This window comes from Heterocephalus glaber, unplaced genomic scaffold (assembly GCF_053883595.1).
Source record: "Heterocephalus glaber isolate CG9 unplaced genomic scaffold, H.glaber_assembly_v1.0 deba00001451, whole genome shotgun sequence".
Taxonomy (NCBI): domain Eukaryota; kingdom Metazoa; phylum Chordata; class Mammalia; order Rodentia; family Bathyergidae; genus Heterocephalus; species Heterocephalus glaber.
In genome coordinates this window covers 4,457,673-4,470,664 of record NW_028258301.1, presented here as the reverse complement: position 1 = coordinate 4,470,664, position 12,992 = coordinate 4,457,673, and the positions used below count along the sequence as shown (strand labels likewise).

The window sequence follows — 12,992 nt, the reverse complement described above, 5'->3', positions numbered from 1 at the left end:
TCAAAGTTGAAGGTAATTAGAAGAGATTTAAAAAGGTGGAATAACATGAGCTGGGCATAATAAATGCATCTGACTTAAGAAAAATTTATGGACAAGGAAAGAGCTAACCAGTTTGTGTGTGTGATCATGGACAACTTTAAACCTCAGGGGTCTCTTTATCCATAAAATGGAGATAATAATCTCTAAGCTTCATGAGTATGGTGTAGTTAATACAATTCAAGGAAATTACTTATAGTAGCACCTAGCATAAAAAATTCAATACATGTTAGCTATTATTTCATTCTCCAATAATCTCATGAAACAGATGTGAGGACTAAATATTGTGCCTCCACCCAAAGATTTAGATTTAATCACATTTGAGGATGGAACCTTTGGGAGGAAATCAGGGCTAAGATGAAGTCATGAAAGTGGGCCTCAGCATGGGACAATGCCTTTATGAGAAGAGGTCATGTGAATATGCTGCAACATGGTAAACACCTACAAAGCAAGAGAAGAAACCTCAGAATATAACCTACCTTGTCAGCACCTTCATCTTAGATTTCCAAGCATTTAAAAATATGAGAAAATAAATATCTGTTGTTTAATCCATCCAGTCTATGATATTTTGTTATGGCAGCCTGAGCAGACTAATATAATAGGTGGAACTGATTAATATTTCTAGTTTACTTTTCAAGGGACTGACATCCTATTTAACTAACAAATGATTGAATTGAGATCTTTGGTTAGTTCAGTAGTAGTTAATATAAGGATAGTAGAACATTTCCTTATTATAAAATGAAAGCGTACAGGATAATGAGTTTAGTCTCTAAAAAGACATCAATTTATAGATTTGTTAAACAACCAGATGTGACATATAATCAAAAGAATCAGGGCTGGGGATTTAGCTCAGTGGTTCCACTGACTGCCTTGCAACCTCAAGGACTCGAGTTCGATTCCCAGTACCAAAAAAAAAAAAAGAATCAAATGCTAGGGAGTAACTAACAATAGTGATTGAAATACAAACAACAATCAATCATTACAACTTTTCCTTAGCAATCATCTGTAAGAAACTAAGATCCACTTTCTCCTAAAGGACCATTCATTCACACTAGGACTCATCGTGTAACACTGCATTTTTTCTGTCTTCATTAGCTGACCCTCAACCACATGCTCAACTACATTTCATTCCCTACGGACCAATCCTGACTTTCAGCAAGGATTTAAGGAGTTTTAATGTAAAACTCAGCATCCCTGTATCCTTCTATCAAAGTAATTCTTGAGCCCCTTTCTGACAATCAGAGCTAAAACACATTTGCTATGTGGCAATCTCTGTTTTGGCATCTTTCGTGGTACTCTGCTGTGAAAACTACTACTTCTTTTCCATAACTTCAAGTAATCGAATCCTGCTCTGTTAGGTTGTGCTACTAGCTACCTCTAAAATTCCGAATTCTTTCCCTACATTGTTTCCCAAAATCCCTTTTACAAACTCACACATACTAAGATGAGAAAAGGGTTTCTTAGACATACAAGCTTAGAAAATTTTGAGGAGAACAAAATTAGTCAAATTATTTTTTACGGGAAGGTATCACAAACTTTAAGATACTAAAAAGTATTAAGAATCTCAAAGAAGGATATGGTGAAATGCAACATATACATTGTTTATTTTTAAGGAGCACCCACGTGGGTGTCCCACTCATTGTAAAAAGCAATACCATGGTATCAAATCATTCAGCAAAGATTCTCTTTTTATTAATTGATGCCCAGATAAAGATTCAACTATAGTTCAGGCAACTAAATGATGAAGTAAGATAATGTCAAACTTACCATTGTGCGTCCTGGACCACTCGTCTCTTTCGCAGTCTCTGCCACAAGGTCCAAAGAAAGTACCAGCCCTGGAACTTGGAGGATCAACCTAGAAGAAGCAGGATTTTCAATGTAAAAAGGAGGCTAAGTGATACTTGTCTTTCACACTTGTAACGCAAGGAAACTAGCTACAGTGCATATAGCACATAATAGGCTAACGTGATGGAGCCTCTATGTATCAGGCATGTTCCAAAGTCAGAGTTTAGGTAACTATTTTCCTAGTTATTTTTAAACAAAATTGAAATTAAATTCCAGATTGGGGGTGGGGGTCAAACTGGGAATTGAAACCAGTGCCTCCGCCATGAGCTATAGCACCAGTCTTTTTTTATCTTTTATTTTGAGATTGGACTGCTAAATTACCAAGGCTGGACTAGAATTTGATATTCTCCTCCTGCCCCAGCTTCCAAGAGTGCTGGGATTACAGGTGTGTACTCCTGCATCTTGCCCGAAATCCACTATATATTTGTGCCTACTTTAAAATGACTAGATTACAGTTGAAATGTCTACTACCCTACTGCCTAATCTGTTTTCCACTACAAAGTTTTAAAAACTAGCACTCTACTTTGTCTTATTTTCAAAACAAGTCTATCCATTGCTACTTATCTCCTTAGCATACACAATTTTTATTCAAGCCAGTTGTGGTGGCACAAACCTGTAATACCAGCACTGGGAGGCTCAGGTAGGAGGATTTCAGTGAGTTCAAGGCCAACCTGGGCTACAAAGGCTACAAAGTGAATTCAAGGCCAGCCTGAACTGCATAGTGAGACCCTGTCTCAAAAAACAAGAACAATAACAACAAAAAAGCAATCTGAATTCAAAAAGTGAATCTACTAGGCTGTGGTCAGAACCTAGCTGAGTGTCTTAAAGCTTACAGATTACGAGTCGGCTACATTTTTCTAAAAAAAGAATAAAAAGTCATAAGAATATAAAGATGTAAAAAGACACATCTATTCATCAAAACCCAGAAACTTTTGTGCATAAAAGAATACCAAGGGCCAGGGATTTAGCTCAGTGGTGCTGCCGCTTGCCTCCCAAGTGCAACATCCTGAGTTCGATCCCCAGTACCAAAAAAAAAAAAAGAATACCAAAAGTGTGAAAAAGCAACCCATGGAATCAGTGAAAATCCTTGCAAATCATTTACATGACAAGGAGTTATCATGTTAAGGTATAAAGTATTCCTACAACTCAATAACAACAAAAACACTAGATTATAAAATGGGCAAAGGGCTTGAGTAGACATTTCTCTAAATAAGACACATCAATACATGGAAAAGTGTTCAACATCATTAGTCATTAGGGAAATGCAAATCACAACCATGATGAGACACCACTTTGTACTCACTAAGACAGCTATGATAAATACAAAACAGGGCTGGGGGGACTGCTCAGTGGTGCTTTCCTAGCATGCATGAGGCCCTGGGTTCGATCCCCAGCACCAAACATAAATCAAATAAATAAATACCAGACCACCTCCAACAAAACCAAGAAAATAACAGATGTTTGTGAAAATGTAAAGAAACTATAACCCTTACACATTGCTAGTGGCAATGTAAAATGTTGTATCTAGAGCAGGAAATGCTGTGAATTCCTCAACAAGTTAAACACAGAATCACCATATGAAAGCAAATCTATTACTAGATATTTACACAAAAGTACTAAAAATGGGCATTCATTCAAAAACTTGTATAAAATTATTCATAGAACCACTATTTACAGTAACTAAAAGGTGAAAACAACCCAAATGTCCATCAACAGATAAATGGACAAATAAAATGTATATATCTCCACATGCCCACAATGGAATATTATTCAGCCATAAAACAGAGCCAAGTACTAATAAATGCAACATGGATGGACCTCAAAAGCATCATGCTAAGATTTTTTAGAAAGCTGCACAGTATGATTCCATTTGCATGAAATGGTAGAATAGGCAAATTCATAGAAACAGAAAGCAGATTGGTGATTTCCAAGGCTGGGATAAGAGAGAAATGCGGTGTGAATACTTTATAAATAAAGGATTTCTATTTAGGATGATGAAAATTTTCTTAAACCAGATAGTTGCACAATATGAATATCCTTAATACCACTGATTTGTACACTTTTAAATGGTTACTGCATTTGAACAATGACAAGGAAATGTTGTCAAACATTTTAAAAGCAGTTATTTCCTCAATGTTTTTATACCCAACCTCATACTTCTTTATTTTTGTATATCGGTATTCTTAAAAATATTATCATTTCTTTATATCAGGATACAGCATACCCTTTCTTTTCATTTAAAATTTTTTTTTAATTTTATTAGTACATGTTTGCAGTTCATGTAGTTTACAATCATCCTGGGCATTGGTCACATGTACATACTACAGCTTGTTTCTTTTTAACCTCCTTCTTTCTCCCTCTCCACCCCTCTTTTTTCCTCCAGTTAACCCATTATTCTATCCCATTATTCATCCTTCTTGATATTAATCATAGCTCATGTTATAGCATATAATACTCACTTAATCGAGGTTCCTATACATGGCATATCTTTATTTATTTCCCCCTCCCCTCCTCCTCTCTGCTCACCCTTGTTCCCTTGAACCACTTCCCTACTTGCAAGAGATTCACCTCCTTCTCCCCTTCTGTCCGTCCTTTATTATTCTCTTTGTACTTTGCCTCACGCAAATGAGATACACCATAAGGTATTTAAGCCTTGTGTGTTCTGGTTTATTTCACTCAACATTTTATTTTCCAGGTGCATCCATTTGCTTACAAATAGCTCAAATTTGTCATTCTTTATAACCAAGTAGTATTCCATTAAACATAGATAACACATTTTCTTTATCCAACTGTCTGTTGATGAGTTGACAGGTTGCTTCCAGGATTTAGCTTTTATGGACTGTGCTGCTATGAGACTGGTATGCATGTATTACTGTAGTAGGATATCTTAATCTCTCTGGGGAAAACACCTAGAAGGGAGTTAGCTGGGTCATATGGAATTTCTAATTTCAGTTCTTTGAGAAATTTTCATACTGATTTTCAAAATGGTTGTACTAGTTTACATTCCCAACAATGAAGGAGGGTTCCTTTTTTACCACAGCCACCCCAGCATTTGTTATTGTTTGACTTCTTAATGATTGCCATTCTTTTCCAAAGAAAGATGGAATGGTAGCATTGTTTTAATTTACACTTCTGTAATGGCCAGAGACATTGAAGAAGTTTACATATATTTGTTGACCATTTGTATTTCTTCCTCTGTGAAGTGTCTGTTCATTTCTCTTGCCCATTTCCTGACCGAGTCTTTAATTTTAGGTGGTTTAATGTTTTTCAGTTCTTTGTTCTGTATATTCTAGATATTAATCCTCTACCTGAGAAGTAGCTGGCAAAAATATCTTCCCATTCTGTAGGCTGTCTCTTCACTCTACTGATTATTTTCCTGTACAGAAACTTTTTAGTCTAATATAATCTCATTTCTTGATTCCTGCTATTTCTTGAGTAATTGAGGTGTTGCTTAGAAAATCCTTCCCTGCACCTATGTCAAGTGTTTTACCCATTTTATCTTCCATTAGGTTTAATGTTTCTGTTTTAATGTTTAGATCTTTGGTCCATCTTGATTTTAATGTCATATATGGTGAGAGATAAGGGTCCAGTTTCAATCTTGTGCAAATGGATAGCCAGTTTTCCCACCACCACTTGTTGAAAAGGCTATCTTTCCTCCAAACTATGATTATGGCCTTTTGGTCAAAGAACAAATAGCTGGATGTGTCTGTTGAAGTTTCTGTATCCTCAGTTCTGTCCCACTGATCCATGTATCTTTTTTTGTTCCAGTACCATCCCATTTTTATCACTACTGCTTTGTAGTATAGCTTGAAGTCAGTTATTGCTATGCTTCTTACTTTGCTCTTGTTGCCCAAAATTCCTTTTGCTATTATAGGTCTCTTCTGGCTCCATATGAACTTTAGAATTGTTTTTCTCTAGATCTGTAAAATATCCTGTTGGTATTTTGATTGGGACTGCAATGAATCTGTATAAGAGTTTTGGGAGAATGGCTGTTTTGACAATATTGGTTCTCTCTAACCAGGAGTAGGGGACACCTTTCCATTTTCTGATGTCCTCTTCAATCTCCTTTTTCAGAGTATTGTAGTTTTCTTTGTAGAGATCCTGCACTTCCTAGGTTACATTAATTCCTATGTATTTCATTTTTCTTGAAACCTCACAATTTCCTTGTATTCCAATTCATTATTGGTGTACACAAATGCTAATGATTTTTGTGTGTTGATATTGTATCATGCTACATTGCTGAAGTTGATTATTAATTCTAAGGGTTTTTTGGTGTTCTTTGGGTCTTCTATGTAGAGTATCATGTCCTCTGCAAATAATGATAATTTGAGTTCTTCCTTATGTATCCCTTTTATTTCTTTCCTTGCCTAATTGCTCTGGCTGTTTAAAGTATTATGTTGAACAGAAGTGATAGTGAACATCCTTGTCTTGCTCCTGATTTTAGGAGAAATGCTTTTAGTTTTTCCTCATTTAGTATGATGCTGGCTATTGGTTTGTCATGAATAGCTTTTGTCATATTCAGGTATGGTCCTTTCATTCCTATTTTCTTCAGGGTTTTTATCATGAAGGTGTGTTGGATTTTATTGAAGGCCTTGATGCACATATATGATTTATGACCTTGCTCCTATTTATGCAATGTATTAATTTATAGTGGTATCTTGGTTCACAAACTCAATTCTCTCCACCATTCTGGTCACAAACCAAACTGGACGAGAACTGAATCAAATTTTCACTTAAGGTCAACATTGAGCCTAACTATTGAATTCGATTCGGTTCTCGTCCAACTTGGTTTGTGACCATAATTCTGGAAAGAATCAATTTCATGAAGTGAGGTATCACTGTATTGACTTACGTATGTTGAATCAACCTTGAATCTCTGGGTTGAAACCTTGATCATGTATTATCTTTATGATAATGTACTGTATTTTATTTGTTTGTATCTTGTGAAGAGTTTTGCATCTATGTTCATTAAGGAGATTGGCCTGTAGTTTTCTTTTTAAATTGGGTCTTTATCCAGTTTTGGGATCAGGATGATACTGGATTCTGTAAATGAATTTGGGAGCAGTCCATCCCTTTCAATTTCTTTCAAGAGCTTGAGGAGTATTGGTGATATAACATACTTAAAGGTTTTGTAGAATTCAGTAGTGAATCCATTGGGTCCTGGGCCTTTCTTAGTTGGTAGACTCTTTATCACTGTGTCAATATCATTGTTTATTATTGGTTGTTCAGCATATTTATGTCTTATTGGGTTAGTTTTGGTAGTTTGCATTTATCTAGGAATATGTCCATTTTTTCATAATTTGCTAATTTGTGAGAATACAACTTTTTGAAGTAGTTACTATCTTCTGGATTTTGTTGTGATTTCACCTTGTTCATTTCTAATTCCATTGATGTTTAAGTCTTTTCTCTCTTTCTTTTGGTGAGTTTGGTTAAGCACTTACATAATTTATTTATTCTTTCAAAGAACCAGATTTTCAATTCATTGATTTATTTTACTTTTTTTTGTTTTTTAATTTCAATTTAACTGATTTCCACTCTCATCTTTATAATTTCCTTCCTTAATTTCAGTTTGGGGCTGGTTTATTGTTTCTCAAGTATCTTAAGATTTCTCCTAAGTTTATTTACAGTGGCACCTCGATTCATGAATTTAATTCTTTCCAAGATCCTGGTTGCAAATCAAACTGGACAAAAATCAAATCAAATTCAATGGTTAGGTTCAATGCTCACCTTATGGGGAAATTTGATTCAGTTCTCATCCAATTCAGTTTGTAACCAGAATAATGAAAAGAATTAAGTTCGTGAATAGAGGTATCACTGTATTTGAGCTTGCTCTGCTTTCCACATTTGAGCACTGATTGCAATAAGTTTTCCTCTTAGAAGTGCTTTCATAGTGTGCCAGAGGTTTTGACAAGTTGTACCATCATTGTTATAAACTTCCATAAACTTTTAAATTTCTTCTTTGATTTCTTCTGTTACACATTGGTTGTTTAGGAGTATGTTGTTAATTTTCCAGGAGCTTTTGCTTTTTCCAAAATTTCTTCTGCTGTTGATTTGTAATTTCATTGCCCAATGGTCTGATAATATGCACGGAATAATTTCAATTATTTTATATTTACTTAAGCTGGTTTTGTGGACTAATCTGTGATCTCTTTTGGACAAAAGTACTATGGGCTGCTGAAAAGAATGTATACTTTGTTGTAGAGGGGTGGAACCCTTTGTATATATCTATTAAGTCCATATGTTTAAGGGTGTGGGGTTTAGCTCTGGTATTTCCTTGTTGGTTTTTTGTTTAGTTGATCTTTCTCTTTGCAAAAGTGGGGTGTTGGGCTGGGGATTTAGCTCAGTGGTTCCGGCGCCTGCCTCGCAAGCACAAAGGTCCCAAGTTTGATCCCCGGTACCAAACAAACAAACAAAAAAGTGGGTTGTTAAAATCCCCTACTATAATTGAGTTAGTGTTTATTTGATCTTTTAATTTCAGCAGTTTTTGTTTTATGAAGATAGGTGCTCCAGTATTTGGTGCATATATTTTTATCAATGTTATTTCCTCCTGTTGGATTGTTCCCTTAACTAATAGATAGTGATTTTCTTTGTCGCTTCTAATCAGTTTTATTGGTACTTTTTTTTTTTGGTATCAGGGATCGAACTCAGGACCTTGCGTTTACGAGGCAGACTCCATGCCACTGAGCTAAATCCCCAGCCCCTTTTCTAATGATTGCTACCCCTGCTTGTTTTTGGAGTCCTGATGCATGAAATGTTGATTTCCATTCTTTAATGCTTAGTCTACGGATATCCTTTTGGATTAGATAAGTTTCTTGAATGCAACAGACTGTTGGATTCTGTTTATTGATCCAGTCTGCCAATCTGTGTATTTTAATTGAATAACTGAGGTTGTTAATGTGGAGATACATTACTGAAACATGTTGGTTATTTATTATCATTGTCTTCTTTATCTATTGGTGAATCTTGTTTTTTGTTTCCAATATTTTTTGTTGCTGTTTTTCCACTGATCCCACTAGTTACCTCCATTTCTAACTGTGTCCATTTTGGTATTTCTGTTGAGAATAATCTTAACTATTTTGTCAAGAGCTGATTTAGTACTCATGTCTTTTGAGCTGGTCTTTTTCATGGAAATACCTTATTTCTTCATCTATTTTGAAGAATAGCTTTGCTGAATAAATTAATTTGGGTTGGAAGTTATTTGCTCAGAGGGCTTGAAATATTTCAAGCTCTTCTGACCTTTAGGGTTTGTGTTGAGAAGTCTGCTGTGATCCTAAACAGTTTACTTTTATATGTAATGTTTTGTTTTTCTCTGGCTGCTTTTAAAATTCTGGGATTTTGTCTTTTACTTTTTTTGCTGGATAGCTGGATATGCCTTGGTGAGCTTCTTTTTTCACTATATTTGTTTAATGTTCTATAAGCATCACTTAATTGTATTTTAAACTCTTTTCTTATATTAGGGAAATTTTCTTCTATGATTTCTGAAATATGTTAGTAAATCCATCTGTGCTAGTTTCCAGTTTTTCTTTAACTCCAATTTAGCCTTACTTTGGTCTTTTTATTGTCATCTAGTAGCTGATGGATAATCTTTCTTTTTTCATTTTCTTTTTGGCTTCTTTGAGCGCTTCATCCTGATTCACTATTTTGTTGTCAGTATCAGACACTCTGTCTTAACATTAGTTGTTTTTGCAATTTATAAAATCTGTACAGTTATTTCAGGTATTTGACATCTCTTTGAGGATTCCATATCCTTGTTGAATCTGTAAAAATATGGAATACTAAACGAATTTATGTATCATTCTTGCACAGGGGCCATGCTAATCTTCTCTGTACTGTTCTAATTTTAATATATGTGCTAAAGAAGTGAGCACCCTATCTTTTCAATTTAATTTGTAATTGTGGGTGGACATAAAATTAAAGGCATTTTAACACGCAAGAAAAACATTATCTGAAACTGTTCAAATAACAACAAAAAGTGATCAAATCAAATTCAATAGAAAACAAATATAATCAGAATATCAGTAAAATATTATCACTTAAATATATCCATTGCACTATCAATTTTTATAATTAATAACCTATTCTTTTAGTTTAAAAGAATAAAGGCTTCATAGTCAAAACGAAGGTAGAAGAAAATGTTTAAATTACATTTAATATCTTTTGAAACAATTTAAATTAATTTTCTTTACAACACAAAGAAAAATCTAAACTTTGAAATAATGTTCAAAAAGTTTACAATTACACACCAAAGGGACATATTAACATGTTGGATTATTCATTTTAGAATTTAGGAAAAAATAGACCACTACAGCCAAATAATTTTATACATATCAAAAATATCTTGCTTCTATAGGTACTTACATCTTGAAGTTTAGAATTATATATATTAATGTATTATATATTAAATATTTTCATTATTTTGAAAGCTTTTGGTGAAAAGTTCTTTTAAGATAAAACTTCAAAACCTTAGAAAACTATAGATTCTGATAGTCCTTTTAAAAATATTTTGATTACAGATCTTTAAATTTTAGCCAAATTCTATTTGAGTATCATAGGGATACAAGGCTTTAAACTTCAACCATATCAAAAGCAAGTTTCTGTACAGAAAAACTAGAGTTATGCTACCCTGAAGTCAACTATTTTCACTTCCAAAGGCCTTCCCATACATAGTCATCAAATAAAGATTTCCTTGAAAGATTCTTCATACAAAGCTTTCCCTAGGAATATAATTTCAAAAGAAACTTACTTTCCATTATAATATTTTAAAGGGCCAGAGTAAGTGGAAGTCTTCCTTTTCATAAATATTTCATAAATATTTAGTTCTAAAATCCTACTCTTTCGGAGTTTCATATGTAGCAGAGCAGCTCCCCCGCCGCGATCTATTGAAAGTCAGCCCTCGACACAAGGGTTTGTAAAAAAATTGAAAAGTAAAATCCTACTCTGCAATTTTAGTGTTAATATCAATTACAGTAAAAGTGAATTTGTAAAGTTATTATGCTGTCCACTGTATAAGAAGAAAAAAATAGGACACTGAGGAGTTAACATGGCTTTCATAATGGAACTTGATCTCTGTCAGGTTTAAAGAATGAAGAAAGAAAGTTCTTTTAAGTAAATTTCCCATTTCTAAATACTGGCAAACCATTCAGGTAAGAAAATTAATAATATAAGCCAGAAATTAAAAAACATTTCAGAATAATATTTTAGTGGCAGAATAGATTTGATCAGTTTAAATTCAAATGTTCAAGAAAATACATACATGTCTAATTACAAATGGTGGTTTATCTGTTTCTTTTTTGAATTCATAGGGTCCTAGATTTAAATGGGCCAGCCGCTGCCTGGTGTCTTCAGATAGTTCACACATACGTCTTTTTGTGTAGGGAGATGGTGAATGTGATTTTGAAGAAATTGTAGGCTGTTCATAGTTTTTTCCATTTATGCAATATTTACTTCTCTCAGGTGACTTGGTTTTTTTCTTTTGTGATCTTGATGTTCTGTTTTGTGGTCTGCCATGTGATTTTTCAACTGGAGCCGAATGGTAGGTAAATTTATCCTAAACATAAAAAAATAATCATTAAGTTGGGCAGGTGGAGATATTTTCTAAACTTTTATCAATACAAAAAAAAACACTTTTAAAAGGTAATTTAACTGACACAGAAAAAAATCTATAAAAGCCAACTAGATCAGTCCTTCCTATATGTGCAGATCTTAGGGAGGGAGGAGGTGTCAATCTATATTCTCCCACATAACTTTGCATAGTAGTTAATAAATTACATTGTAGCAAACTTCCTTCTTAATTCTAACAAAGACTTTATGAAGATTAAGGTTCATTATTTAGCCATTTTAAAAATCCAAGAAACAAACTCAGGAAAAAATTTCTTCAGTATACTGAAAAATTAATACAACATTGGTTATCATTCATATTTAAATGTTCAAATAATTGGCCATACAACTTAAGACAACTATGTTTAGTAATGCTAAAACTACACATGTCTAATTAGTTGATTATGAAATATTTATAGAGAAAACTATAAAAGTAGGTTTCATTTATTATGTTATAATCATATACCATGAAAATCTGCAGAGCTTTATACCTATTTTAATGAAATATATTATTTGGGTTATATCAGGTGAACAGGATTTTATGATCCTTTCCAAGATATAACTTTACAATTCAATGACAGGTAGCCATACAATTTTAATTTTGGTCCTGTTTTTATAAGGGTAACAATGTACAAAAGACACATTGTAAAATTTAATAACTGGTACTTATTCTTCTGGAAAATTGGTTAGCAGTATAAATCTTTTTGAAACTGTGGTACTGGAGATTGAACAGAAGGACTGCTGAGCTACATCCCCAGCCATTTAAAAAAAATTTTATTTAACTAGTATATGTTTGCAATACATGAAGTCTACATTCATCTTAGGGAGTAGGTAAATGTGCATAACTCATCTTGATTCTTTATTACCCTTCCCTAATTTTCATTATTATGGTTAATTATTGCTATTTTTAGTCATTTTACAATATATAATGCTTACATTCTTTGTGGGTATTTGGTACATGTATATGACACATCTTAAATCTTTTTATTCCCTATCCCCCAGCCCTCAGCCTCTTGGGCACTTTCCAGTTTGCAAAAGATCTAAAAAGGATTTCACTAAGTTACCCAGCCTGGCCTTGAACTTGTGATCCTTCTGCCTCAGCATCCCAAGCAGCTGGAACTAGACATGTGCCACCACACATGGGCAGTCTAAAATGTTGAGATTTTTAAAAATTAAGCCACAAGAGTTGGCACACTCCTGTAGTCCCCTCAGCAGACTGAGGCAGGCAGATTACTTGATAACAGGTGTTTGAAATCAGCTTAAGCATCACAGTGAGACCTCATTTCAAAAAGTTAAAAAAAATTCATAGCTCTAATTTTGTTACTAGGATAAGACTTTATTCAAATAGACTCTGTCTTATAAATGCCTTAAGAGTTGGATCACAAGTAATATAAGATTTCTTCATGTATTATCTAGAATTAAAAAGAAACTTTTCAGTAAAAAAAAAAAAAAGACAGTTGAGAGTCATGGAATGTTTTCTTAACTTTAATCATTTTTCAAAACCATCAATCCTA

At 33.8% G+C, this 12,992-nt stretch overlaps 1 protein-coding gene and 1 non-coding gene across 9 annotated transcripts in view; both read right to left on the bottom strand.

The window, feature by feature from the left end:
• Spata6 (spermatogenesis associated 6) overlaps positions 1-12,992 on the bottom strand; it is a 140,645-nt gene that overhangs the window by 74,002 nt on the left and 53,651 nt on the right. For all 8 annotated transcript variants that reach the window (XM_087214862.1, XM_087214864.1, XM_004869295.4 and 5 more), the window contains 2 exons: positions 11,135-11,428; positions 1,804-1,891 (listed from right to left, as the gene is read on the bottom strand). In XM_087214862.1, the coding sequence (XP_087070988.1) occupies positions 1,804-1,891; positions 11,135-11,428 (382 nt within the window). The remainder of the gene's footprint in view (positions 1-1,803; positions 1,892-11,134; positions 11,429-12,992) is intronic.
• On the bottom strand, positions 9,643-9,749 carry LOC147827306 (U6 spliceosomal RNA). Its single transcript, XR_015452680.1, has one exon. It is a non-coding gene; the product is annotated as a U6 spliceosomal RNA (small nuclear RNA).